This window comes from Aspergillus glaucus (assembly GCF_001890805.1).
Source record: "Aspergillus glaucus CBS 516.65 unplaced genomic scaffold ASPGLscaffold_33, whole genome shotgun sequence".
NCBI lineage: Eukaryota > Fungi > Ascomycota > Eurotiomycetes > Eurotiales > Aspergillaceae > Aspergillus > Aspergillus glaucus.
In genome coordinates, this window is record NW_019170485.1 from 4,912 (window position 1) to 31,820 (window position 26,909).

Genomic DNA, 26,909 nt, shown 5'->3' on the forward strand with positions numbered 1-26,909 from the left:
GTCTCTGGGACCGCTGCTTAAGAAAGATATCTGCTTGCTCAACGCAAAATGTGTGTTCACTTCAGCCCGTGCCATTGAGGTTAAAACCGGCTTGCCGGTGTTGGTATCTGATTGACCAGGAAAATGGAGAGGATGTTTCTTTGCGACAGTACTACTTTCATCCAGCAAAACTGTCCCTCGCAGACTGCTGCTAACAGGGACTTGTCCAACGTTCAATTGGCGCTAGTTGGACGTCGAAACCACGGGCCATTTGGGCGATGGATTCGACGACTGTTACGAATGATTGGTTCTGGATATCGGCCTTCTCTGGGTCTTCGCTTTCGCTCGGGGATTGAGCCCAGAGTGTATCTATCATAGGAGACAAGGCCTGGTCGCGTGTGGTGCGCGTGCCAATTTCCAATTTCCCTCCCTAGAATTGGTCCAATTCTCGACACAAAAATAGAAAATCCTTTGTTTGTGACATCTGAGACACTCGCAAGAATTTCCCTATTCGCTTGGGTATGATTGGCCCTGAATTTGGCGCGATGGTGGCTAACCTTCGGTGGACCCAGTTTTGGGAATAACCGAGAATTCAGACATTCTCGTCACCAGGTTCGCGTCTGCTCGAAGCATATGATAAGCACTGTTTCATCATATAATATGGGCATTCTATCGTCACAACCTTCGTCATGGAAAGAAATAGGAAAGTCCTATGCAGAATTGCCGGATTCAGTCACCAGCGCGACAGGATCCTTTCGCCGAGGAACATCGGGTTTAACTTTGGAGATCTGGGGAAGGAGTGGAATGCCCGAGTTTTGAACGCACCCCCCTAGACGCCCCTCGCACCTCCCACAATTCGGTCCGCCAATCGCTGGTCTCTTTCCCCAAATATGAAACCGAGGATGTTGGTCCATCACTACGGGGAGTCTTGATATGGATCTACAGGAGCAGGCGGGGAAGCCATACTTGCTTTCGTCACCGCGAGACGCATATCAGTCGCGAGCATACATTTTTAAAGTCGACGACGCCGCCTGTCAGGACGTGGGGTTGGTCGATTGAGACTTTGCATATTTTATTCTCTTAAACTACACACGATCAACGCACAATGGCATCGACTAACACACCGTCGGGATTCATCGGAAACCTCTCCACGCAGCAGGACGCCAAATTGCAGCAGCTCTGGACGATACTCCTGAAGGCCTTGGAGGCCTCCGGCGTGGAAGGGTCACCGCAACGCAAGCAGTCCGTCTCCAGGACCGATAGCAATGTTTCCGGCCGCGCCAGCACCGCTTCGACTCGCGCAGACTCATCACAATTAGCCCAGAGCCTCCAAGAGACGGGGTTGGACGCCACGCAAATCAGGGTCATCCGGCAAGCCTTGGCCAACATGGATACCGACGAACTCCACCAGGGATTCTTGACCAGCTTCAAGAATGAGAATCCGGACGTCCTGATGCTCCGATACCTCCGGGCCCGCAAATGGGATGTGTGCAACGCTTTCGCAATGATGGTGGCTGCGGTCGAATGGCGGGTGAAGGAAATGCAGGTGGATAATGTGCTGGAGAATGGTGAGCTCCATGCGTTGAAGCAGGAACAGAACACCGCGAACCCAAGTGAACAAAAGGAGGGTAGCAGTTTCCTGGCGCAGAGCCGCATGGGCAAATGCTTTCTTCACGGCGTGGACAAGATCGGTCGGCCCATTGTGGTAATCCGAGTGCGCTTGCACAAGCCGGGAGAGCAGACTGAAGAAGTACTGAATCGGTACATTGTCAATGTTATCGAATCGGTCCGACTTCTGTTGCGGCAACCAGTGGAAACTGCTGTGCGTACAGGCATCTCTTTTCCAAGATCTTCCGGCTGACTTGTCCTTGTAGACGGTTGTTTTCGACATGACAGGCTTTTCCCTCTCAAACATGGTAGGTCAAGCCTCTTCCGAGATGATGTGAGCAAGGTTAACTATTTGCACAGGAGTACCCGCCTGTCAAGTTCATTATCCGCTGTTTCGAAGCCAACTATCCCGAATGCCTCGGGGTTCTGCTGATTCACAATGCGCCATGGATTTTCTCCGGTTTGTCTTTTTCCTGTCGTGAATATAGAATAGCAGGGTCTAACCATTGGTGCAGGTATCTGGAGACTCATCAAGGGATGGATGGACCCCGTCATCGTTTCCAAGATCCAGTTCACCAAGTCCGTCAACGATCTGGAAAATTACATCCCACGAGAGAGAATCTTCAAGGAGCTCGGTGGCCCGGAAAATTGGGAATACAAGTACATTGAGCCGGAGCAGAACGAGAACAAGAGGATGAATGACACTACCACACGGGAGGCTCTCGAGGAGGAGCGACGAGATATTGTCAAGGAGCTCTTAACGACGACGTCGTCATGGATCACGGCCGCGGCGACCAAGGACAATGGGCAGATCAAGACTATCAAGGCACGACGGGATGAGCTGGCAGAGCAGCTGAGTGCCAACTACTGGAAATTGGATCCGTATGTGCGCGCTCGTAACTACCTGGACCGCGCCGGCGTCATCCCAGATGTTGGTTTTCAACCGCAACAGGTAGTGAAGATGGAGAAGGAGCTGGAAGTAGAGCAACATGAGACAGCTCCGGCTAATGTTGTTAATGCGTAAGTATTTATTTTTTTTTTTAATGATCAAATGAAATTGTTGCATAGTGAACTTGTTGCATACCACGATCATTCTCAGTAGTCTCGATATATATTGTTGTTGGGCACCTAATGACAAGTGTCGTACTAAATAATTCCACATTATTAACTTTTACCAAATATACTCAGTCCTCGCTCACTTCTTTTCATTTCATTTTCTTCCGTTTATTCTCAGCAGATTGGTTCGACCCGGTACGGATTGTTCGTCAATTTCTCCCGGCGTAGCACGGAGAAATTACAAGTTCTCCATTATCTCCCACCAAGAGAACGACCTTATCGTGCCTCATTTCGATAATGCAATGCAACCTTTTATCATGTCTGAACTAATCCAGTGTCGCAAGAGTCATGTGACCGGGGTGACTTGCTTGGGTTTCTTAACGCCGATGGAAAGCCAGCCCTGATAAGGATTCGAAGAGGGGCCAGATCGTGGCATACAAGTCTGATCATGGGCCATCTGAGTTCTTGCTTGTGGACATTACCGTGTGAGATTAATTATACTTAATGAACGGCCGCCATACGTACCTTTCCAGGCACGTTTGTACATATTCAACACCATGGCTGACTCGACACCCACCGACTTGCCTCTCACTGTCAAAGACATTCAAGATGAAGCCAAGAAAAAGCTTCCCCAGTTGTACCGATGTATGTATATACCCGATATTAAGCATTACTGATTTCTAACCGCCACAGACTATTTCAATGAAGGAGCCGGTGAGATGGTCAGGTATGCCGTTCGTTCTGAAGGAAATCATTTCAATCGCTCATTGGCTATAGCCTGCGCGACAATGAGAATGCCTTTGCTCGATACAAACTGCGACCGCGAGTGCTACGTGATGTCGAGGAAGTGGACACCACTACAGAGATCTTTAGAACGAAGGTTCCAAAGCCGAGCTCGATTACTCTTGAAGCGTCTAATAATGTGTTTTCAGGTTTCCTTTCCTCTTGGATTTGCCCCAGCGGCTGCCCATCGCCTCGCCCATTCCGACGCAGAACGCGGCACATCGCGCGCTGCTTCTCACAACGGCATCGCAATGTGTCTGTCTACATGGTCGACCACGAGCCCGGAGGAAGTGATCGCGCAAAGCTCGGGAAATCCGTATGCAATGCAGGTATCGTTCTTCAAAGATATTGAAGTCACGCGGTGCATAATCAAGCGAGCTGAGGGTACGTGCTGGAGGTTATTCGACCGATTTTGAGAGGGAGCTGACTGTATCAGCGGCCGGATACAAGGCGCTGTTTGTTAGTGTCGACCTGCCTGTAATCGGAAGTCGACGCAATGAACAACGAAATAAATGGGCGTTTCCCAGTCATATCGGGTTTCCTAGTCTTCAAGGAGCTACTGACGATTTGATGGCCACATACGCTGCTGGCTATGGTACGTTATCATGCACACTTTAAAGAAGTTCTCGAATTGAAATGCATTTTACAGATGCGAGCATTCGATGGGACAAGATAATCCCCTGGCTACGAAAGACGACTAAAATGGAAATCTGGCTGAAGGGTGGTTCGTATCCTCGTTACCTCCCGCATGGTTGATCCTGTACTGATAAAAACAGTGTCCACTGCCGAAGATGTACAACTCGCCATTGAGCACGAAGTGGACGGGGTGGTCATTTCCAACCACGGGGGCCGCCAGCTTGACGGCCAGCCCGCCACGCTCGATGCACTTCGCGAGTGTGGCCCCGTAGCTAGAGGAAGGATTCCCCTTGCCATCGACGGTGGTATTCGGTCAGGAGCGGATATCTTCAAAGCGTTGGCCCTTGGCGCCTCGATGTGCTTCGTGGGACGTATTCCAATCTGGGGCTTAGCAGTACGTCTTTTTCTCCTTTACGGTGGCCATGGCTGACACCTTGCAGTACAACGGAGAGGCTGGCGTCGATATCGCATTGAAGATTTTGCTCGAAGAATTCCGCCATACGATGAAGTTCATGGGGTATGTTAAACTTCCGAAATGATGAGAACGTGCTAACAAGAGCAGATGCCGGACCATTCAGGATATCAATCCTAGTCATCTTTCTTTGCTGCAGATGGACGGTCGTTTGGCGAAACTGTAGATTCCATGAGTTCTAATTAATCATCTGGGGCATGTTTTTCTAGAGTCAGAGTTACAGTAATGACGGAATATCGTGAATCAGTAATATTCGGATTCTTCTAAGTTGACATAGCATATAAAGCAGAAGCACAATTCATTCCATTATAACGAGTACCTGTCTATACGATTAATCCCAAATTGCCTGAATCGTCCGGCCGCCACGTACGAGCTGGTTCTTCTTCCGGGCAGTCGGCCTCGACTTCAGCTAGGCCAGTATGCAAGTCTATGTTACACGGATGTCGGGCCCACGAGTCACCACGAGCATATATCCGATGCGCGAAATAGATCCCCAGAAACACAGGTATACCGATATAGGATGTCAAGAAAGTCGACAAGGACCAATTTCCCGCAACGAAGACGGAGAACCCATTGCAAAGCAACAAAAGAGCAAACACGCACATGGCCACCCAGACGAGGTACGGCTGAAAGCGCGATCGATATGGCAGCGAGGTAACGGCCTGTGCTTGACATGTCATGCGGAACCGCGTGTAGGTGATGCCGCAGCATACCCACGAGGTGAATCCAGCCGTGTTTGTCAGGTTGATCAGCCAGTTAAACACTTGACTGGCGTCATTCCCGCAGTTCAGGTACGCCAATAAGCCCAGCACGCAGCTAGCGAAGACAGCCCAGTACGGAGTACCCAATCGACTGCAGCGAGTGAAGATCTGTGGGGCGTTACCGGCCACTGCAAGCGAATAAAGAGACCGGCTCGACATGTACAGAAACGAGTTTGCCGATGACCAGGCCGATGTAATGATAACGGCATTGATCACACTGTCGAGTCCTTTAATACCGGCTTCTTTAATGGCGATGACCCAGGGCGATGCGCCTGCTCCAGCCTCTCCACTGAGCAGACCGGGGGCGTTGCTGTCGCAAATGACACCAATGGCAAGCACGCCAAGAATATAAAAGACAAGCAACCGGTAGAAATAGTGCTTTGTGGCTTTGGGAAGGTTTTGTCGGGGATTATGCATCTCGCCGGCCGTGATCACCAGTAATTCCGGGGCGAAGTTGAATGAGAAGACCGAGAAGCAGGCAACATATACAACACCACACAACCGGCCCGCTGCTCCTGGCACGAGATACTCTTTGGCAGGACCGGGATACTTCCAATAATGGAAACCCAAGCGCTTATGGGTTGGGCCACCACCAAAGAAGAGTACCACGGACAGGACTAGCAGACCAAGGATCATGAAAACCTTGAGAGAGGCGAACCAGAACTCAGTCTCCCCGTATACCCGAACAGGGCACAGATTAAGCACAATGACCACCACCAGCATTATCGAAATCCAGACTGCAATGTTGATATCGTTGGGCCAGTAGTCAATAACTAGACCAGCCGCCGTGATCTCGTATGCGACAAGGATGGCAAATGAGTAGAAGTACAGCCACCCCAGGGCGAACCCTAGGCTGCGAGACACGAATCGATTGGCATAGTAGGCCATTGAGCATCCGGGTACGGGTATGTACGTGGACATTTCGCTGGTGGCCGTGATAATGCCGTATACGAGAATGCAGATGACAACGTACACGCCCAGTAGCGGAGCCGGACCAGCAATTGCCAATGCCTCGCCAGTACCGACAAAAAGTCCCGTGCCAATCGTGCCCCCGATAGCAATCATTAGAGCATGGCGAGTTTTGATCCCTCGCTGAGTTCGGAGAGAAGCGTCGACGACTTGGCCATCGGCAGGAGTAATAACGGGAGGAGAATCCTTCTCGTCATGGTGTTTTTTAACACCGGCTTCGGGGTCGTTCATTGTGGAATAATTCAGCAGTTGAATTGAAAGTAGGATGGAGGCACTCTGCCTGTTACTGAGAGTAGCATCGTGCTGGGTTATAACGGCTGCTATAGGACATTGTCGACTCAGTTTGTATACTTCGCTTTTCTGGATCCTGATTGGCTCAAATCGGGGTTTATCGCAGCTGTTGATATCATACGAATGCGGCAGCTCATCCCAGTCACATGTCCAGTCACATGCTTGCTATCAGATAAGGATTATAAAGATGTAACATCATTTCGACTTCATGCCGTATCGCCAAACATTGCCGCCCATCATGTCCGCTACGACTACTATTGCGCCATCGACAGATTCATCTCATGATAAAAACGAGAAGTCGGAAGCTTCCCATGCTATTCAAGCCATCTCACAAGGGGTTCCTCTACCCGGGATCCCCTCCTTCACATCTATCGACAAAAAGCGACGATGGATGCTGGAGCACATGGCCGGGGCATTTCGGGTTTTTGGGCGTAACGGATATGGCGAGGGAATGGCCGGTCATATCTCTCTGCGTGATCCAGAGCATTCAGACTGCTTCTGGACTAATCCGTAAATTACTTTCCTCCTTATAAGGATGAACGGAGCTAATTTGAATATAGACTAGGAGTCCACTTTAGCCTGGTCAAGGTGTCAGATCTCATTCTGCTCAATCACAACGGCGAACCCGTTGGTGGAAACCTGAAACGACCGGCCAACGCAGCCGGATTCCAGATCCACGGCCATTTGCACCGGAAATATCCCCATGTCAATGCGGCGTGTCACACGCATTCAGTCAACGGCAAAGCATGGTCGACCTTTGTCCGCCCTTTGGACATGATCAACCAAGATGTGACCATGTTTCACGGCGAGGCGCAGGCAGTTTATCCCGAGTTTGGCGGCGTCGTGTTCGATCCGGAGGAAGGGGAGCGCCTGGCCAAGGCACTTGGACCCAAAGGCAAGCTCCTTATCCTGCGAAATCACGGGCTCTTAACCGTGGGTCAAACTGTAGACGAAGCCGCATATCTCTTTACCTTGGCTGAGAGGAGCTGTGAGATTCAGCTTAAGGTGGATGCAGCCGCTGCAGCTGGTATTCCGAAGCAAATCATCGATGATAAAGTGTCTGAGTATACCTTTCAGATGACTAGTGAGCCGGTATGTTTTCCAATTTCTTTGTTCCATTTATGGTCACTCATTACGAGTCTTAGGAGGCACATTATTGCGAATTCCAGCCCGCGTATGATCTCGAGCTAGAGATGACCGGGGGTAGATTTTTGGAGTAATTTAGCTTAACAATGCCATTTTCCTTGATTTGTCTCCCGGGTTATTTTCTCAGTGGTATCAATCTTCGACTTGAACGTTGAACATAAATGTAAAATTGATACGAACGACACTTCATTCTCTTTGCGTTATTCAAGGCTATATATGTAAAACATACTATGAAGTCTACCGCTTGACGCTGTGGTCCTCTGGCTCAGGGATCGTAACAAACCCATTTCGCTCCTTTGTCTTCCATTGCACAGCACGCAGGATATGATACAAAGCCGTGAGAAGTGGCATAGGAACCCCTCGCGCCAGTCCAGCCCGCAGCGGCTCTCCTACAATCGTCTCAAACTCGCAATACCGGCCCTTGCGGAGATCGACCTGCATACTTGGCGGGTTGTACATCGTGATTGGGTCCATCCGGATCATTGCCTCAACCAACTCCTCCGGCAAATCGTGACCGTAAGCCTCGGCAGCTGCCCGGATCTCTTGCATCGCCGGTCGGACAAGATTGTCAATCGCCCCATCCGCCAGCTGCATACGACCTGTGTCGAGATCGGTAACGGCGCAGATTGAATTCAAGCAGGCATTGTATACCAACTTCCGCCAGCGCGTCCATCCGACGTTAGGCTGATATTCAGGACTGCACTTTCCTCCAGCCTTGTATATCTCCACGAAATCCGTCGCCGCTTCTTGCTGGACCTGTGCGTCTAGATTTGGGTTATCGAAAGCTCCAATGAACGCTCGATCGTGATCTTCGTGGACAATTTGTCCTGTTCCGACTTCGTGGGATCCGCAAAAGCTCACACTGGACAGGACAATGTTCTGTGGGAATGCGTCCAGAATGGGCTTCTCGATGTTCAGTCCGTTTTGTATCAGCACTATGACCGAGTACCCCGGGGTCACCGCTGGGCGGATAAGATCGGACAAGCTGGGTGGAACGTCGGCTATATTCTTGGTTGTGCAAACGATATATCGATAAGGCTCGATATTCTCCTCGGACACGTTTGGCACGGCATTGCGGACTGTCTATTAGCATCTTGGAGAAAACATAGAAGAAGGTAAGGGCATACTAGTATCCGGACGGAATGATTCAACAACTCCATGGTCGAGAGATCGAATATGAAATCCATGTTGCTTCACATGGTCGTAGTTGGAGCGCAAGACGGTCGTTACTCGGGCTTTGCCTCCTGATTGCAAGTTTAGAGCAGCAATGGTCCCAATGCCGCCGCATCCAACTATCAGTATATTGACCATGTTGAATTTTGAAGGACTGCTTGTCGGAGTCGGAGATGTATAAAAGCACGAGTCACAAAATCCCGTAGCGATATTTGACGACACTTGAAACTTCAACAAAAGCCGCGTTTTATCGTTGAGAGTTCTCTATCTCCCTCTTCCCTTCTATTGTTGAATGATCAATTGCTTGGGAAAGTCATCCCAGTCACGTGTGATAATATTGTTGACATGGCCATCGCTGTGCTTGAATCTGCCGTATGAACAATTCCATTGCCTTGTAACGTCGAGATTGTATGCTCGCGATGTATATATTTACAAACCAGGTCTTGTAGAGCGTTTGATACTTTCCGAATTGGCTCCTATCGAGCAAAAGGCCGGCAATGTGGACATAGTCCGGTCTCGACTCAACATACAGGAACATAAGGTACCCCGCCGATTTGCGTTATCTGTGCAATGTTGGCTCTGGATATCAAAGCGGAAAGTCACCCCGATGCATACTGTACAGTAACTTGCTTGTCTAGAAATAGCATGCTTGATACGGGACCTGATAAAAGGACAACCAGCTATCGGGGAAATGATTGATAGCTTCAATTGTCTTTCTGAATTCACTTTGCAAACATCATGACCGGTGGAATCCATCCAATTGATCTTCCCGGCACTCGCGCTGCCTACTATGCTCCAGCTACTGTGACATCTCAGCCGCCGAGCAGCTGGCTTCATGTTTCGGGCCAACCTGGATCGTTGGTCAATGGAGAGGTTCCTTCCGACTATGAATCCCAAATCCATCTAGCTCTGTTGAACCTGCACAAAGTCTTGGTCGCAGCAGGTGCTTCGATCGCGGATATCGCCCGACTTACGGTCTACATTGTCAACTACGACCCCCAACGGCGCAAACATACCCGCCACATTCAACGCTTTCTACGATCCCACCGGCCAGCCATAACGCTCGTTCCAGTGTCTCAGCTCGCAGGTCCGGAATGGTTGTTTGAGATTGAAGCCGTGGTGGCCAAGCCTCCGGCAATTTCCAGGCAGTTGAACACGCCAGATGCGAAGGTGTGGGATGTGGTGGTCATCGGTGCCGGGCTGGCCGGTCTCACGGCCGCGGAACATCTGATCCGACCTGGTCACTCTTGTCTTGTTCTCGAAGCTCGCGACCGTGTTGGAGGCCGAACCTGGAGCACGACATTGCCTGACGGGAAAGGAACGGTGGACATCGGGGCTGCGTGGATCAACGATACCAACCAAAGCCAGATCTACCAGCTGGCTAAGAGAGCTGGGGTTGAATTCATCGAGCAGAATACAACAGGAAATTGCTTATTGCAGGAGTCTGCAGGGAGTAAGCAGACGTTCGCATATGGCGAGGTCCCGGTTAGTACATCCGGTTTCGCTGTCGGTGCCTATATTGACAAATACAGTTTGATCCCGAAACGCAGAAGCAGTTGGCTGTAATCCGAAATATGGTCGAGGCCGACTGTCAACAGGTTGACTGTGTGCGACCGGAGGATTCTACTCTGGACTCAATGACCTTTCTCGCGTACCTCGAGAGCCGCCAGGCTAGTGATAAGGCGATCTCGACGGCCGCCATCTGGACCCGTGCGATGCTGGGCCAAGAGCCCGAGGACGTGTCGGCTCTTTACTTCCTCAACTACTGTAAATCCGGCGGCGGACTGCTGCAGATGCGTTCCGATCGTCGCCACGGTGGCCAGTACCTGCGTATACGCCAGGGCACGCAGTCTTTTGCTCAAACCCTAGCGGCAGCACTCCCATCGGGCACTGTGCAGTTGTCATCCCCGGTGACGCAGATTAACCAACAGTATCCCGGTCGCGTGTTGATCCAGACACGGGATCGAACCGTGCAAGCCTCGAAAGTGATCTCTGCCATGCCATCCACCGTCCTCCGAACCATCGACTTCAATCCACCGCTTCCACCCCGTAAACAGCTCTTAGTTGACGCATTCAACTATGGATATTACACTAAGGCCATGGTGGTTTTCCGCTCCGCCTTCTGGGTGAATAAAGGCTACTGCGGTCTTGTTCAGTCATTCACCGGCCCAGCATCCATTGTCAGAGATTCCAGCATTCCAAGTGACGACAAATGGGTGTTGACTTGCTTCCTCTGCGGGGATTCGGGGCGACAGTGGTCCCAACTACAATACTCCGAACGGGTGAATGTCTTGTTGAATCAATTGGGCGAGATATACGGCGATTCGGACCTGGTACGCCGAGAATATGTCACAACGGTCGAGCATGAATGGTCGAAAGAAGAATACTCGGGCTTCGGATGTCCTTGTCCATCGCTACCTCCAGGAGTGCTGACCGTAGCCGGGGATGCTCTTCGAGAGCCTTTCCGTGATGTCCATTTCGTAGGCACCGAGACGGCAGCCGAATGGAAGGGATACATGGAGGGAGCAGTGCGAAGTGGTGAACGAGGAGCAGCAGAAGTCCAGAAGCAGTTGGCCATGGCTCATCTGTAGAACTCAGTAGATGCCAGATTAGATATAGCTCGAGCGCAATCCAATCCAAGTATCCGTATCTGCCAGAACCCCGCATCTTCGTTATCGCTGACTGTGATTCTATTGGCTGTCGAGCTGTGGATTTGAGATAGCCAAGTCCATGTCTTGACCATTTCCTTCACTGAAGACGTTCGTCCCATTTCAGCTCCGTATCAATTCTCATGTCTCTGCCCAAGCGCGATCGGTCTCTCGAAGGATGCGGCACATGTCGAACGAGGCATATCAAATGCGATGCCCAGCGGCCAGTCTGTCAGATGTGCGTTATCTCGAACGTGCCCTGTACAGGCTACGAGATCCGTCTGCGGTTTGTCCACCATGGGGAGCCAGAGCCTCTCGGGATCGAAGATGCTACACGCTTCCGTCGGCCACTGTTCACTGGCAAGTCCTATCCGTGGGTAGATATGAGCGGTTGCTAACCATAGCCAGGTAGAATCACAACGGCAACAGATGAGTGTCGATCTAGCTCGAGCTATACACCGGAGTAATCCAACGCGAGTCTTGATGCAATTAGACGAAGAGAGCCTCTCCCCAAGTTTCTATGATATCAATCTATCGAAAGGCCCTTTCGGGGTATTTCAATTGTCCTCTGAAAACCCAGAAACGGTGTCTTTCAACGAATCCGGCGATAAGAGTCCGAATGTCGAAGCTGTCAGTGCCCTCGGTCAGATCGATGCTGAACCCTGTTGGGATGAGAATTTCCTGGCTCTGGACTTATCGCTTGGCCCAGTTCTCGACGGCCAGGGCGAAAATGAGTTGTGGGATGATGATCAGTTCGAGTTTCCAATGCTTTTTCCCAGCGTATCTGGGCCCATGGATCTACCGTCGGATGGTTGGGAATTACTCTCGTACTATCGGGATCGAGTGGTTCCTCTGTTATCGCCATTGAACAGCGCCCACCACAAGTCCCCGTGGAATCATCTCATTCTTCCCACGGCCATGAACGTACTAGCGGAGAGGTCTATGGGGGGTGCTGTAACTGCGACGCGATCTGCTCTGCTGAATGCGATCCTGGCGACCAGCGCATTCCACCGGCGAGTATCAGGGGGTGAATTCTGGCAAGTAACGGCAGAGGGCTATGAGAAGCAAGCGCAACAAGACCTCTTGCGTGGCTTTCAGAGGGAAGTAGGGTCCGCGACGAAGCGGGTGAAGTACAAGGAAGTGCTTATGGCACTCGTCAATCTGGCGACATTGTCGGTACGTTTTCCATGCCCGCCATCCGTCACGCACAAGAGAATTTGACCAGACTTCAGGTTTTCCAAGGTGAACCAGATAAGCTGCTAGCGTGCCTGTTGATTGCAGAGAGGTACATTCGCACCGAAGGGTTGACCAAACGCCGTCTGTCGCGCAAGGTCCGCCTACTACACCATTGCTACGCTTATTTGCGCATCATCAACGAAACAGTCCTCCTACCTGACATTGTGACTGATGAGGAGCACGAGTTGCGGTCCATCCTAGACGCTCCGGGACCACCCAGTGAGGCGCCACTCCGGATCACGAAGTGGATGGTGGTGCCCGACTTTGGGCTCAGTACCGTCAAGGATCTACAATTGGGGCAAAATGACCTGCACCTGGAGTTTCCGGGACGGTGGGATCTCACGATGTACCCGGAGATTTTTGGTATTCCCGAATCTTTCGTCGGGCTGGTCTCTCATATTACCCGACTGGGGAATGAACGAGATCGCCTCCTGAATGGCACCCCTGCCAACGACGAGCAAACACCCACAATGCGCGACTTTCTACTGCGGGCCAAGCTGTTGGACAAGCATGTATGTCGGTGGGAGCCACCGTCCGGTCCTCATCACTTCATGTTCTGTGCCATGCAAAAGGCTCTGTCCGTCTTCTTCTACCGACGCGTATATGATGTCGACGTGACAACCCTTCAGCATTCCGTGCGGCAGGTCCGAGATTTGCTGACACAGAGCCAAACGTGGTATACCGAATCAGGACAACGCGCGGTCTACGCCGTGTGGCCGGCATTTGTGACGGCGTGCGAGGCATTGAGTCCAGATTTGCAGGAATTCTTCCAAACGTGGTTCCAGCAAGGCTCTCAGCAGAGCGGGTTGGCTTCCTTCCGACTGGCCGGATCGATTGTACAGGATGTTTGGGGCAATCGGGCACAGGAGAGGGGCAAGGCTGTGCACTGGCCAGATATTATGCGATCGAAGAAACTGGCAATGGTGTGCATGTAGACTATCATTAGGGGCAGTTAGCAGAGGCCATATAGCACCTATAGCACTTATAGCACTTATAGCACTCATAGCACGTTGATGGTGTACTCTGTACATACCTCGACATTGTTGTAAAGATTCCAGTCGCATTGTGTCATTCCTGGAAAAAACCGGAGAATCCTCGGTTGGGAGTAAATCCGATCCGCTCAGACCAAAAAAGGGCCCGTGGGTCACGAGAGCGGGTCACGGGGTTTTTTGCGGGGTTTGTATTTGCGCCAAAGTTTGACAGAAGTTAGAAGAGAAACTCTTACATACATCACTTACAGCCTGTCTTCACGGCACTTGCATCTGTCTACAGGGCATGCAGTTGCAATGTCTAATACTCCCTCCTCCAGTCCCGGCAACTGGATCATTGGCGGTTATACCGGCAACAGTGACGGCGTGCGCATCGCGATCGCGACTTTTGTCGGCGTCGCCTGGTACAATGTCGGCGAATTGATGGTCCTGGTCTTTCTCACCTTCAAGAAATATCGCGGCATGTACTTCTGGAGTATGCTCAGTTCGGCTTGGGGCATTATCCCCTACTCCCTCGGCTTTCTGCTCAAATTCTTCAACGCGACTGACGCCATGTGGTTGCCTATCACCCTGCTTACGGTAGGCTGGTGGGCGATGGTCACCGGTCAGTCCATGGTGCTATACTCGCGACTACACTTGGTGCTTCGGGATATTAGGATTCTCCATCTGGTCCTGGGATTGATCGTGCTAAACGTCTTCCTTCTACACGTTCCGACAACTGTGTTGACCTACATGGCCAATTATTATAACACTGGAGCGACGGTAACCGGGTACAACGTGATGGAGAAGATCCAGTTGACGGGATTCTGCGTTCAGGAGATCATCATTTCGGGGCTCTACATCTGGGAGACGAATCGCATGTTGAAGCTGAATCCGGAAAACGACAGCCGCAAAGTCATTTTCAATCTGTTCGCCGTCAACATGGCGTGTATCCTGATGGATATCGCTCTGATCGCCATTGAATACGCCAATTTCTACATGTACCAAACAACCCTGAAAGCGACCATCTACAGCATCAAACTGAAACTCGAATTTGCGGTTCTGGGCAAGCTGGTCAAAATCGCGCATCAACATGTCTGGCGACCACAATTAATCGCCGGGCCAATGGGCTACCCAGTTCCTATGGATACGAACCAACTGTTTGCCGATCTCGACAACAATTATGTCAGTACGCGAAGTTCTTGAACGTGGTCCAGGACCTTGAAATATTCGCACATGCACGGCGCGAAACCGGACAACCGAGGTCCGCGATCTGAGAACACCTTGGCAGCTTCAGAGAGTCATAAGTCTCTATATCCGGATTGATCCTCGGTCATCGCTTGTCTGCTTTCGCTTCGAAAGGGAACGCGATTACGCTTGCCCATGGCTGCCCGAAATCCCGTCGCGACAGTTGGTCGCAAGCGATCGGTAGGGCCCAAATGATACATCTTTCTCGATGTGACGCTCTATCACACTGCCACAATCGCGCAAATACGTCACCTTCAATTCGAGACTGGAACTGGTAACTGACATTGGAATAGAGCATTAGAAGACTCTCCTATAGTCGATCGATTTCGACCTTATTGGTACGCATAAGTCGATGATCCACCGAAGTGTCATCATTGTCGACGTTGACGGACCATAACGATACATGGCTATGACTTCCATGATGCGATGAGAACGGATAATATGTTAATAATATTCTAGACCATCTATAGACAGTTGAATATGATCATTGTCTCGTTATTTCTTCCGCCTTGTTGTTTTTGCTTCCCGTCGCTTTTTCATATCCATATCGCTGTTTCTTGAAATTCGCGGAACTTCCCGTTGCAATTGAAGACACAATGGAATATGCCTTTGACAGGATGTTCAAACCAGATGGGAAGCTCAATGTCTCATGTCTTCCTGAGGACATTCCCCTCGTTCAAAATCCATCCTGTGGTCGAGTGCCGATTTGAAGCCTTTGTCCGATTCTGAAGTCCATTGGACAAAGACACCAACAATGGACTTGTGAGACGACATTGTCTGACCCTTTCGTATCTTTCGGTTTTGTTTCGCGGCATAATCCGTTTCATTCCCTTGTCATTTCTTTACCAAAAGGGACTTGGTTTCAACTACTCTATGGGACGGCAGGCAATTTGGAACAACCCAACAAAAGACCTATGGGGTATCCCTTCGGGCTAACTAGGATGACAAGAGATTAACAGATTGCTAGTGGCGCAGAAAGTCTATATATATGCTCGTCCCTCTCACCTAGAGAAGACCAAATCACAGACTCCTCCAGTGTCCTCATCTCCTTCAATACCTCTCCGTTCCCGTACGCTCATTTCGCGTCACTTCACCATCCGTCATGGATTCTGCTACCCAGCAGCATCTCGCCAAACTCCTGGAGTGGGCCAAAGTCTGCTCCATCAATGACCTGAATGCGGACGCTGTGGATTATCTCAAGTACGAACTCGAGGGTCGTGTTCCCATCACGCAGTTCCGCGTCCGTGACCATGAATACTTCAAGTGGCGCAAGGACCACCCAGATGTTGTCGATGTGGAATACGATGCGCCCACTGCGCATGTTGTTATCAAAGCCACGACCAGCGTCTTGTATGACACTGCGATCAATGTTTTCGAGGTATGGTTCGACAAGTGGAGCGAGGAAATCAATGCGGATGGCTCTCGTGGTCATTACAATTGCAAGACCTTGATCGGTAAGTAAACCCCCCTCCCCTCCCCAAACGAAAATGAGAATATGTGCTAACATGCGTTTATAGATCTCCATCTCCTGGGTAAGTACGAAGATAGCGAAAAGCAGGCTGATGTTGGTCTCTGGAAGGTTGGTCACCGATACCCCTCCGTCGTTGTCGAAGTGGGCATTAACGAAACTTTGCGTGAAGATGGCAAACGATGGTTCGAAGGCACCTGCGGCGAAACCAAGCGTGTGATTCTTATGAACATCACCGAGGAGAAGCGTCCTGTGCTGTCCGTCAAAGACCAGACCTGGGGATTAAGCGCGAAGAAGCTCCGTACCATCCGACATGACGCTCTGACCAAAGAGATCTACGACTACCACCAGAAGCACAATATCCCGCTGGTGGGTGAACGTTTCGTCTTTGACCTGGCGTCTCTCCGTCCGGGAGGCAGAATCACGGACGCTATTTTCAAGGCGCCGATTCCGCATCTCAAGTGGCAGGTGCCTGGTCGCAAGTCGATGCAGAAGACCATCTCCGTTGTCCTGTGTGACAATGAGTGCGACTACACCAACCCAGACAATCTGACCAGTGATCTGGACCTCACGAGATTGACGTACGAACTAGACACGGTCATTTCAATAGAACTGCCCAAGGAGCGGGCTAGCAAGATGGCTTGGGACTACATCATCCAGCGCCTGAGTTAGTGATATGAGACTGGTACGTCCCCAATTGCTTCTGCATTATGTTTCGTGCTTTTGGGTTTGTCTTTTCTATTCGGTTTTCAGTATTCTGTGTAGGAACAGGGTCCCCCTATTGCTTCCGTACTATATTTGTTATAGATTGTGCTTTTTGGCTTTATGTTTTCTGTTTTGTGTTTATTATTTTATAGAGGAACTGGGTAAATTTATTGATTGATACAAATGTCTTCATAGTAGAGATATACCATGACATAAACGTAGGGCAACTCCCGTAGTAATCTACAACACATAATCTTTATCTCCCAGTCAAGGCTGGCCTAATTTCTTTGGACCCATCGGCTGCTAGGCATTGGCTCCCGCATCCATCCACACTCCAAGCAGCGCCAGCCAGATAGCTACTTTTGTCACTGAGCAAGAACACCGCCACGCTTGCCACTTCCTCGGCCCTTCCGTCACGGTGAATTGCTGTTGTTGGGGCAGGCTCAAAGTCCTTGATACGGGCCAGGTTCGCTTGGTGCATCGGGGTGTCAATCGCACCACTGTTTGTTAACAATAGCAACGTGATTAAAACAAGGCAGAGGACTCACGGCAAAATACAGCTCACTCTCGCCCGAGAGCCCGTTTCTTTGGCTGTGCTTCTCACCATTCCAAGAGCAGCATGCTTCGACGCTGCATAGACAGCTCCATTCTTGAAGCCCTGAAGCGAAAATATACTGCCGATATGGACCAAGCTCGAACCATCCACCAGGAATCCCGGACATAAAGAAACAGTAAACACATTGAACATTCCCCATACATTGACGTCCATGGTGAAATGATATTCTTCCTGACTCGTTTGCTAGATGGCTTCTGTGCCTAATTCATAGCCGGAACCCCAGCATAGTTGGCGACACCGTTCAGTTTCCCGAAATGGGATTTGGTCTTCGTGAGAAATGCTTCAACGGCGGACTCATCGGTTACGCTTCCGGTTTGGACGAAGCAATGTGAACTCTGGTCCGCAGGGAAGCTCGTGTGGAGGTGATTCAGCTTGTCGGCAGAGAGATTCACAGATAGCTACCCGGGCACCTCTTCCCAGGAGGAACTTACCAAGCCCATACCGGAGGCGCCGCCAAAAATTACAAAGACTTTGTTTTTCATGGATGTCATTGTGTCGTGTTTGTTAGTCCGTGAGAATCAATGTGTCGAGGTGTCCTGTTTTTTCATATCGTCAATGGCCAATCACGAAAGCCAAATTCGCCGATGCTACCAAGAACCGAGCCATGGATGGGCGTAAGCAGCCTGCATTAGTGGTATTTACTACCCCACGTTACTACATCATATACGATCAGGAATGGAAAATTACTATTCTCAGCAAATGCCAGTCAACCCCATAAGCCTTGAATTTAGTCCCCCATTACAAGATCCACACGCCCGGGAATTCTCCGATGTCGACCCTGAAAACCGCATTCGCCAGCCTAGACGTGATTCCATTTTTGCAGACGCGCTGAGGCGTCCTCGGGGTGTATTCGAGCGTGGAGCTGCGTCGTGAAGGGCGGTTTTTCGGAATATGCTGTAATTTGCGGGGGCCGGTCAAGTGGGAATTTCCGAAACGTTCACGAAGACATAGAATGTGCAGAGAAATTTAAGATCGGCTAGTGTGAAGTCTGCTAATAAAATAGAGGTTAGCTCAGGACCACTAGTGTTGTCTGAATGTAGGTAACATGCCTTTCTTATCCCATGAGATAATTATTGGTGTCGTCGATATCTTCCTCGTCGAGTTCCCTTGTGTCGTCTCCCTTTTCGACTTCCCAATCCGCAGTCGAAGGATTCGTCCCGTCAGTCAAAGCGCGTCTTAGGCTCCCAATGAAAAAGACCACCGCATCGGCGCAAAAGAAAAATATCCACAACATAAGTGCCATAAGCAGAACGAATTGTATGGAACCATAGTCCATCATCATTGTTTCCTCGCTTTGTAGACGCGTGTGTTGTGACAAAATGAGCGGGATGTGTTTCGGCTGGACGTATTCCCAGACTTTCTAAAAGGTGATTGAAAGACCCTCGAGGCAATATTTAAAAGAACAAGTCTCCGACTTACACGCGCACAAGAAACCGTACGAAGTAGTCTATATATAGTGGAGGCTGTCATCGCCGGTACAAGTTCCGGAGATAAGACAAAGTAAGCGCTCTGCATTAGCTCTTCTCGGCATTCTTGGCATGATCGAGTTGGTTTTGTATCAAAAGGCACCAACTTTTGGTTTCTGGGAAGGTTCGGGTAGCAAACCGATGCCAGAATGTCGGAGTGATGTGAGACATATATGAGGCTATGGGATTCCTCGTCCACACAGTAATTTGATCCATTCCCATATTAGTATTTTCGCTTGCTGCGATAAAAATTACCCTGTTGTCTACTAAATCTTCTATGTTCCAAGCCTGTCCAGTAAGCCCGAGATCGATTGCGCCGCAACCTGTTGAGTTGATTGCGAATGGCAAACCCAATCTAAACTTTATCGAGTTGGTCACGATCAGTATCGATGAGGTGTCCGGATGTTACCAGCGATTCAACCAAACCGGGGAAATCAAAGTGCTTATCTTGCTTTTTGAGAATACCACGCAGTGCCGGGAGGATGCTTCTGTAGGTAGAGATAGTATTCTCTAGTTGTCCACGCAACTTCATTACATGCTGAACATTTATATATATGTTGCACCTGGAATGTCGTCCTGTAAACCAATCCATGACCTTATTTCCACCCTCATATACATTCCGGGATAGCTGATAGTTGAAGTGCATACTTCATGTAAAACCATTATGTTGCAACACAACATCTAAACCATGGAAATCAGCATATGGAAAGTCATGGATTCTCCGGATTCGGCAATCTAAGGTTATCGCCAAGAAATAAGCGTAATCAACTTGCATTAGCGCCGGAAGCTAAACCCTGATAGGTAATAGGCGATAGGACTAACTCCGAACAATAAAAACAAGTCATAATATACTCTATAATATGACACGAAAAGCCCCAATTATCAACGGCTTATGTGAGCCGGGCACGCTTAGGGCTACTCGTATTAGCCATGACCACCTCATACCCGGATAGTTCGGGATGCAGACACAGCCACCAAACCTGTTCGAATACGGGGAAGGGCATCATCAATGATGACAGGATTCTCTTGGCCTTCATAAGCAATCGTTTTCCTACGGATGAGCTATATATTTTGCTGCCTGGATTACGTGGGGTGTTATCACAAGTGTATAGCTTTATGGCAGCTTAGACCCTTGAGCACCGGATTGACCATTTATATATATTGACAAGATCAGAAAGCACTTCGTATATAAGAAATGGATTTGACTCTATGATCTGCGGCTATGAATTTGATAACCAGCAATGAGACTACAACCCATCCTTTTTTCAATCACGTGCCTTGTCTTCTTCATCGGGCACGTGTCAGGTATGCCATCTAACTGCCGACGGATTCTATTGCTGACATGAATAGCACGCTCAATACGTCCCCGTGCGCCGGCTAAAGTAGCCAACATCGAGAATGTCACCATCCACACACCGTCGCAACGAGTCACAGCGTCAACAGCATTCGATCTTACATTCAGCCTGTCCGGACAAACCAGCGAGTTTAGGCTCAGCCTCGAACCCAACCATGATCTCCTCTCCCAGAATTTGTACACGCAGCATGTTGGCGTAAACGGAGAAGTTCGACGAATGGAAACGTCTGAGCGAGCACAACATAAGGTCTACAGGGGCAAGACTTTAGTTCGATCAACCGGTGGTCGTTGGGGGACGGCGGGCTGGGCCAGAGCGTTCGTTGTTCGAGATGGAAACGATCCACTTTTCCAAGGAGCGTTCAGCGTCTTTTCTCAGAAATATCATATCGGTATCGTATCAGATCAGGCTGATTCTCTGGCTTCCAAGAGCCGGATGGTGATATACCATGATTACCCGGGTGCTCAGCAAACAAAGGGTGAACACGACACGCCGTTTCCGGAACTTGATACTGCTATCTCTGTCGCAAAGCGCCAGGACGTCTCTGATAGTTTTGACTTGACCGACAGCATTGGCAGCACATCCGGCTGTCCAACCACAAGAAGAGTGGCAGTCGTTGGAATCGCGACGGATTGCACATACACCGCAGCATTCGACTCGGCGGAAGAGGTTCAACAAAGCCTAATCGACATGGTCAATACTGCATCTGAAGTGTTCGAAAGTACATTTAACATCTCATTGGCCATCCGCAACCTGACAATCACCGAATCGACATGTCCCAGCAATACCTCTGATTCTGTCCCTTGGAATGTCGACTGCTCGGCCGGTGACTTGGACTGGCGTCTGGACCAGTTCACCTCATGGAGGAGAACGCTGGATGACCGAACAAATGCATACTGGACGCTGATGACTGGCTGTCCGAATGGAGAGCAAATAGGCGTCTCGTGGACAGGAGAACTATGCAATTCGCAACTGGGCGCGAATGTTGTCGCGCAGGCGGGAAATACATGGCAGGTTTTTGCGTGAGTCTTCTTTCCTGATCCAGCATTGCCGGCTTCTGACTGTGCGAATAGCCACGAGTCAGCCCATATTTTCGGTGCCGTTCATGACTGCACTGCAGACACGTGCTCTTCCAGCGAGCAGTGTTGTCCGCTCTCCACTTCCTCCTGCAACGCAGATGCGCAATATTTGATGAACCCCGTCTCTACCTCCTCGCAATCAGAATTTTCGCCTTGCACTATTGGCAACATCTGCTCCATGATGGGGTCCAGCAGCATCGATATGAGCTGCCTTGTTGACAACGATAACGTACCCACTCTTACCGTCGGCCAATGTGGAAATGGCATAGTGGAGGAAGGTGAAGACTGTGATTGCGGCGAAGACGACTGCAGTGAGTGCTGTGACGGATCAACCTGTCGCTTCCGGGAAGGCGCCGTATGCGACGACGCTGCAGGATCGTGTTGCACAAACTGTCGGTTTCTCTCTGCGGACACGGTCTGCCGTGCAAGTACCGGTGATTGCGACTTCTCTGAGACATGTACCGGAGACTCGGGTGCGTGCCCCACTGATAGACATGTACCGGATGGAGATGCTTGCGGGACCGAGTCAGGTCTCTTCTGCGCGAGCGGCCAATGTACCAATCGGGACATGCAGTGTCGCGACCAGATGAACAGAACCAGCACCGACGTTACCTCCTGTGGCGGAAATTCCTGTAGCCTGAGCTGCTCAGATGGTACCTCATATGGGTCATCAAACTGCATGGACATTGGCCAGTCGGTCTTGGACGGGACCCCGTGTGATGGGGGACTCTGTGAGAGCGGACAGTGTCGAACAGACGAAGGCTCATGGGTCGATGAACATCGATCGCTAGTCATTGGGCTTGCTGCCGGAGTTGGAGGTGCTCTTGTTCTTGCTGTTCTTGCCGTTATCATCTGTCGTTGCTGGACTCGTCGCAAGAGACACGCGAAAAAGCTGTCGCCAGCTGTGTCGGTTACATCTGTTCCCGATCTGCCACCACCTTATACTCCTCCTCGGCATGGACTCGGAACTGTTAGATACGCCTAGTACAAAGGCATTAGTATAGAAGTATCAATCGAGCGGTCGTTCTTGTTCCTCATACAACTGTAGCGTAGCATGGGTAAACAGGAGATCCAGCCCGTGTTCTTGTTTTCGAGCGCCATGTTCAAACTATTATGGATCAATCGTCTCTATGGAAGCCGAAAGAAGCAGCAAAGACGAATAACTGACTGGCTAACAGGACGACTCAGAATACCGTCTAGCCAAGGAGGGAAATAAGCTGCTACACTTCAGATTAGGACATCCCAGGAAAAATCTAATTAAGATAGGAACAATATTGATTCAATTCCAAGCAGCAATAGTAAGAACACTCAAGCGAAAATGTAGTTGCTCAAACGTCGGCGCTGTTTATACCACAGCATTTGAGCATCGCTGGACTTAGATCGGCCAACCCTAAGGATCGAGCAACGTGCACCACCCTCACCGTCTTAGGGAACTTTGACCAACTAGTCACGCGGGAACTGCATCTGCGACAGTCCCAAGATTGAGTTGCAGACTTGGTGTTAGCGTCCCAACAGCAGTCCTGAGTAATGCATGAAGGCATCGTGTCAAGGTCTGTCTATCGGGAGCCAGGATTCAGCTTCTCGTATCGAGTAGAGGTATTCAGTTGTCCACTATCTGTCGCAAATAGTTGTAACTCCATTTCAATGCCCAGGTGAGGCGTACATTCATGTAAGAGGTACTTCTTATCCGCGTTTGATAATACGCCCTTGGCGACCAAGTTCAATATAGGCTTCTTGCTTTTTGGCGCTTCCAGGTATTGCATAAGACGTGCGCGATCGCGAAGTGTCAAGGAGATGCAGGGACAAAGATCAACTATACCAACACACACACCTCACATGTCCTTTTCTGTGGCCCATCCTTCTTCAGGTTGCGCGGTGGAAATTCCTTGCGCGGGTGTAGTCTCTGACAGCGTCCACAGCATTCCCAAGTGTCATCCTCCAGCTAAATGAGAAAGGCCATTCGCAACTTGTACTCTTCACTGTCGACATATCTCTGTCTTTACAAGTAGTTGGTAATCCGTCTGACAGAGGTCATGCGGGAGGAAAGTTTTGTAAAGATTAGTAGTTGTTGATCACATGGCTAGGCCGTTGTATAAGCAAGTTTGTCCCGCACGAGGAAAAATTTGACCTCATGTCACCTGCAACCACCGTCGAGCGACCTCTACTCCTGCCAGGTGACAGTCTTAGTCTGGAGGAATTCGTCGTATCCAGAAATTCCTCCGAAGCGACCAAAGCCGCTGCTCTTCCATCCTCCGTGAGGAAGGACAGCCTCGTCGTGTACAGTCATAGAATTGATGTGAACGGCTCTAGAAAGACAAAAAAAAAACAGTCAAAGCTAGCCTCAATCTGGTCTCCATCACATGATGTGATCTGTATTCGGAACTCAAAAAAACTCACCCAGAGTCAATCTGTTTGACCACCCGCAACCCGCGGAACAGGTTGTTGGTGTACAGAGCTGCAGTCAGGCCGTATTCGGTGTCGTCCACTAGCGCGGGCGCGTCCTTGCCGAACAACTTCTCAGTTGTCTCGGCAAGCTTCTGCCGGAACTCGTCTGCGATCGAGCGCTGCACGACAATGCGCTCAGTCGACATGCAGATTTGACCGGACTGTGTATCGATTGTCAGTATGTGATATCTTTGTCTCGATGGAACCAACACTACTTACGTGCATGAAGGATCCAATGGCACAGTTCATGGCAGCCTTTTCCAAGTTCGCATCGTCCAAAACGATCGCCGACGCCTTGCCGCCCAGCTCGAGCAGCACAGGCTTAATGTGTCTACCTGCGGTAGAAGCAATAATTGAACCAACCATTGTGCTACCGGTGAAGTTGACCTTGCGCACAGCCTGATGGGCGATCAGCGCGTTGGTGACGGCCAGGGCGTCAGAGGGCTGGTGGAAGATGACGTTCAGACATCCGGCGGGAAGACCAGCCTGGCGGAAAATGTCGCCCAGAGCCCAGAAACACTTGGGTGAGAGCTCGGAGCCCTTGAGAACGACAGTGTTTCCAGCCGCAAGAGGGAGCGCAACAGCGCGCGTACCCAGAATGAAAGGAGCATTCCTGCGAATCAATTCAAAAAAGTCCCAAGCCAGCTGATAGATCGCAGTATATGCCACAGATTGGATCACGAAGGTTACCATGGCACAATTGACAGAATCACTCCGTACGGCTCCTTGTATACGATGGCTCCTTCACCCTCCCCGCTGCCGTTGATATTCGGCACAATACCCTCGATCATGGATATCCGACCCGCGAAATCCTTGATGAAGAGCACACCCATATTGAAGATGAACTCTGAGAAAGGCCGGCCGGCAATGATTACAATAGATCAACGCAATGCAGCTTATATTCTACCTCTTCCTCGGCTTAGAGTCGCTCTATTCCCGCGGGCAAAATGTCACCCACAAGGTCACCAGCGTAAAGCAGAGTCTCTTCAAGTTCGGATGCATTGACCCAGTTCCGTTAACATTCTGGGACTTCATCCAACCACTAAGCTACATAATGAAGCCATGCGTGTTCATCCCAGCAGTCGCTTACGCTATGATCTTCCTTTGGGGTAGTGTGATGGTCTCGATCGAGATTCCACTGATATACCCCGAGAAATTCGCCTTCAATTCACAGCAAGTTGGTCTACTTGAAAGGACGTATTGTATTTTTCCGTAAGCTGTATGACACCTGGTCGTGCCCATCAGTAGAGTAACACACGACGTCTACCTCGGACCTGCATAGTATACCTGCTGTAATGATTGGGCCTGTACATCCTCCCGGGAAGCTATAAGCACATGCATTGGCGAATACGACAGCCTTTTTCAGGGCTGACCAGGACAAGGGACCGCTCGGGTGAGTTTTAGAAGGTTGAGGGACCAACAAAATACGCCGACTATCGTGTTCGATATGTTGCAAGTGCGCATATAAATTGGACGAGGGTCCGCGGGAATCGAATATAATCTCTGTTCCTGGAGGAGCATGGATTCTTTCTTCCTCCATATCCCTGATACGATCCTCATGACTGGACGTCATGGTTAGAAATCACACAGATTGGTTGAAGTAAAACGTGGGTTCCTCAAACAAAATCCCAATGGAGTTCTCAACTATAGTATCAATTGATCTCCAAAGAAGAACAAGTGATTGCTAATTCCTTAGGTATAGTAATATATCTCCGCTTTAACGCCACGTCCCTATTATGGAACCCATCCATCCGGGGTAAACAAAAAGGGTTAGCCATACTGAAGAGACACCCGCTCCCTTGAGATCCTGCGACAGAGTGGACTGGATACGGCCCAACTCCGCAACGCTGCCGCCCGCCCGGCTGATACCAACAAAGTTCGCTTCGGCCTTTCGCCAAAGGGACTGGAGCTGGGAACTCTGCCATTCGAACGACAAGGGGAGGGAACCAAAGCTATAACACCAGAACCCTTGTTCAATATCCCACAACCCGAGCTGTAGCATTCAGGTTTTTCAAAACGCCAGAGACCGCCTTTCCAGCACCAGACAAGGTAGTCATGCTGATCTTTCTATCACCACCATCGTAGACAACAGGCTCAGCTGCTTCTGAACAGCAACCTTGTCGCCATATACTGGCAGAGCAGCCTCGTTTGGGTTGGTGATATCCGAGCCGAATTCCGACGGGATAATGCGCTTCACGTTGGCGGCGACGGCAGCTTTAATCAAGTTGACGTGGGGCTCAAGTCCAACGGCACCGACTGTAATAACCAGTGCATCTTTGCCAGTTAAAGCACCCTCCAGAGACTTCTGGGAATTGTAGTCCACCTGGGTGACTTTGACCTTCGAGTCGAATGTCTTCTCGGGGGATCGGGCCAGGACAGTAACTTCGAATCCAGCGATGACAAGTTCCTTGAGGATGGCAGGGCCAAGGTTCCCAGTGGCCTAAGTATGTAATCATCAGCAATTGGAAAAAAAAAAAATCATAAGAGGAATGTAAACTGACACCCGCCAGAGCAACTTTTAGTGGCCGACATGGTTATAGCCGGATAATATTCTAACACAATTGGTAGATTTAGTGATCGCTGATATCGGATGTACACGTCCTTTTTCTGGTGTTATACAGATGGCCATAAAGCGGGCGTATTATCAGTTCCCCATCCCCACCATTACAAAATTCGGATTACAACTACACCTAACTGCGCGGAAGAGCTCACTCTCATGGCTAGCACTCGAAGAATCCTCGGCATAGAAGCAGCAAATGCATGGAAGACTGAATGGGCTGCTTCCCCCCATGGGAACTCCGTCC

At 50.1% G+C, this 26,909-nt stretch overlaps 15 protein-coding genes across 15 annotated transcripts; 8 read left to right on the top strand and 7 right to left on the bottom strand.

Moving 5' to 3' along the window:
* Window positions 1–940: 940 nt before the first annotated feature.
* Window positions 941–2,611, top strand: ASPGLDRAFT_181174 (CRAL-TRIO domain-containing protein; the record flags this gene model as incomplete). Its single annotated transcript, XM_022542987.1, has 4 exons — window positions 941–1,801; window positions 1,854–1,895; window positions 1,948–2,047; window positions 2,103–2,611. The coding sequence occupies exons 1-4, from the start codon at window positions 1,085–1,087 to the stop codon at window positions 2,609–2,611; spliced, it is 1,368 nt and encodes a 455-aa protein (XP_022395891.1). The 5' UTR covers window positions 941–1,084.
* Window positions 2,612–3,200: 589 nt separating this feature from the next.
* ASPGLDRAFT_137261 (alpha-hydroxy acid oxidase) lies at window positions 3,201–4,700 on the top strand (the record flags this gene model as incomplete). The annotated part of the gene is made up of 9 exons (XM_022541513.1): window positions 3,201–3,288; window positions 3,337–3,370; window positions 3,421–3,523; window positions 3,576–3,810; window positions 3,863–4,021; window positions 4,076–4,150; window positions 4,203–4,456; window positions 4,503–4,579; window positions 4,625–4,700. 9 exons carry the CDS (start codon window positions 3,201–3,203, stop codon window positions 4,698–4,700), a joined length of 1,101 nt encoding a protein of 366 aa, XP_022395892.1.
* Window positions 4,701–4,716: 16 nt separating this feature from the next.
* ASPGLDRAFT_1507247 (uncharacterized protein) lies at window positions 4,717–6,495 on the bottom strand (the record flags this gene model as incomplete). Its single annotated transcript, XM_022542180.1, has 3 exons — window positions 4,717–4,739; window positions 4,905–6,387; window positions 6,439–6,495. 3 exons carry the CDS (start codon window positions 6,493–6,495, stop codon window positions 4,717–4,719), a joined length of 1,563 nt encoding a protein of 520 aa, XP_022395893.1.
* A 279-nt stretch (window positions 6,496–6,774) lies between these two features.
* On the top strand, window positions 6,775–7,885 carry ASPGLDRAFT_52808 (uncharacterized protein). Its single transcript, XM_022547842.1, has 3 exons — window positions 6,775–7,065; window positions 7,116–7,647; window positions 7,701–7,885. Exons 1-3 carry the CDS (start codon window positions 6,794–6,796, stop codon window positions 7,773–7,775), a joined length of 879 nt encoding a protein of 292 aa, XP_022395894.1. The 5' UTR covers window positions 6,775–6,793; the 3' UTR covers window positions 7,776–7,885.
* ASPGLDRAFT_159330 (ketopantoate reductase family protein) lies at window positions 7,882–9,106 on the bottom strand. Its single transcript, XM_022542433.1, has 2 exons — window positions 8,829–9,106; window positions 7,882–8,780 (listed from the first exon to the last, which is right to left on the bottom strand). Exons 1-2 carry the CDS (start codon window positions 9,010–9,012, stop codon window positions 7,939–7,941), a joined length of 1,026 nt encoding a protein of 341 aa, XP_022395895.1. The 5' UTR covers window positions 9,013–9,106; the 3' UTR covers window positions 7,882–7,938.
* A 506-nt stretch (window positions 9,107–9,612) lies between these two features.
* On the top strand, window positions 9,613–11,465 carry ASPGLDRAFT_137294 (putative flavin-containing amine oxidase; the record flags this gene model as incomplete). Its single annotated transcript, XM_022541517.1, has 2 exons — window positions 9,613–10,359; window positions 10,407–11,465. The coding sequence occupies 2 exons, from the start codon at window positions 9,613–9,615 to the stop codon at window positions 11,463–11,465; spliced, it is 1,806 nt and encodes a 601-aa protein (XP_022395896.1).
* Window positions 11,466–11,565: 100 nt separating this feature from the next.
* ASPGLDRAFT_1058179 (Zn(II)2Cys6 transcription factor) lies at window positions 11,566–13,787 on the top strand. Its single transcript, XM_022539498.1, has 3 exons — window positions 11,566–11,882; window positions 11,935–12,698; window positions 12,755–13,787. The coding sequence occupies exons 1-3, from the start codon at window positions 11,666–11,668 to the stop codon at window positions 13,691–13,693; spliced, it is 1,920 nt and encodes a 639-aa protein (XP_022395897.1). The 5' UTR covers window positions 11,566–11,665; the 3' UTR covers window positions 13,694–13,787.
* Window positions 13,788–13,991: 204 nt separating this feature from the next.
* ASPGLDRAFT_52813 (uncharacterized protein) lies at window positions 13,992–15,377 on the top strand. Its single transcript, XM_022547843.1, has one exon. The coding sequence runs from the start codon at window positions 14,045–14,047 to the stop codon at window positions 14,930–14,932; it is 888 nt and encodes a 295-aa protein (XP_022395898.1). The 5' UTR covers window positions 13,992–14,044; the 3' UTR covers window positions 14,933–15,377.
* Window positions 15,378–16,076: 699 nt separating this feature from the next.
* Window positions 16,077–17,114, top strand: ASPGLDRAFT_40070 (uncharacterized protein; the record flags this gene model as incomplete). Its single annotated transcript, XM_022545169.1, has 2 exons — window positions 16,077–16,428; window positions 16,492–17,114. 2 exons carry the CDS (start codon window positions 16,077–16,079, stop codon window positions 17,112–17,114), a joined length of 975 nt encoding a protein of 324 aa, XP_022395899.1.
* Window positions 17,115–17,319: 205 nt separating this feature from the next.
* ASPGLDRAFT_61951 (SDR family oxidoreductase) lies at window positions 17,320–18,134 on the bottom strand. Its single transcript, XM_022548498.1, has 2 exons — window positions 17,696–18,134; window positions 17,320–17,644 (listed from the first exon to the last, which is right to left on the bottom strand). The coding sequence occupies exons 1-2, from the start codon at window positions 17,914–17,916 to the stop codon at window positions 17,404–17,406; spliced, it is 462 nt and encodes a 153-aa protein (XP_022395900.1). The 5' UTR covers window positions 17,917–18,134; the 3' UTR covers window positions 17,320–17,403.
* Window positions 17,964–18,254, bottom strand: ASPGLDRAFT_40072 (uncharacterized protein; the record flags this gene model as incomplete). Its single annotated transcript, XM_022545170.1, has 2 exons — window positions 17,964–18,134; window positions 18,195–18,254. 2 exons carry the CDS (start codon window positions 18,252–18,254, stop codon window positions 17,964–17,966), a joined length of 231 nt encoding a protein of 76 aa, XP_022395901.1.
* Window positions 18,255–18,374: 120 nt separating this feature from the next.
* On the bottom strand, window positions 18,375–19,106 carry ASPGLDRAFT_52816 (uncharacterized protein). Its single transcript, XM_022547844.1, has 2 exons — window positions 18,813–19,106; window positions 18,375–18,754 (listed from the first exon to the last, which is right to left on the bottom strand). Exon 1 carries the CDS (start codon window positions 19,004–19,006, stop codon window positions 18,818–18,820), a length of 189 nt encoding a protein of 62 aa, XP_022395902.1. The 5' UTR covers window positions 19,007–19,106; the 3' UTR covers window positions 18,375–18,754; window positions 18,813–18,817.
* Window positions 19,107–20,470: 1,364 nt separating this feature from the next.
* Window positions 20,471–22,645, top strand: admA (ADAM family of metalloprotease ADM-A; the record flags this gene model as incomplete). Its single annotated transcript, XM_022549461.1, has 3 exons — window positions 20,471–20,534; window positions 20,580–21,603; window positions 21,655–22,645. 3 exons carry the CDS (start codon window positions 20,471–20,473, stop codon window positions 22,643–22,645), a joined length of 2,079 nt encoding a protein of 692 aa, XP_022395903.1.
* Window positions 22,646–23,754: 1,109 nt separating this feature from the next.
* Window positions 23,755–25,076, bottom strand: ASPGLDRAFT_159344 (uncharacterized protein). The gene is made up of 4 exons (XM_022542434.1): window positions 24,796–25,076; window positions 24,325–24,718; window positions 24,058–24,266; window positions 23,755–23,966 (listed from the first exon to the last, which is right to left on the bottom strand). Exons 1-4 carry the CDS (start codon window positions 24,936–24,938, stop codon window positions 23,822–23,824), a joined length of 891 nt encoding a protein of 296 aa, XP_022395904.1. The 5' UTR covers window positions 24,939–25,076; the 3' UTR covers window positions 23,755–23,821.
* Window positions 25,077–26,158: 1,082 nt separating this feature from the next.
* ASPGLDRAFT_1507274 (uncharacterized protein) lies at window positions 26,159–26,533 on the bottom strand (the record flags this gene model as incomplete). The annotated part of the gene is made up of 1 exon (XM_022542181.1): window positions 26,159–26,533. A coding segment is annotated over one exon (375 nt), but the record flags the coding sequence as incomplete, so codon positions are not given.
* Between the last annotated feature and the right edge of the window lie 376 nt (window positions 26,534–26,909).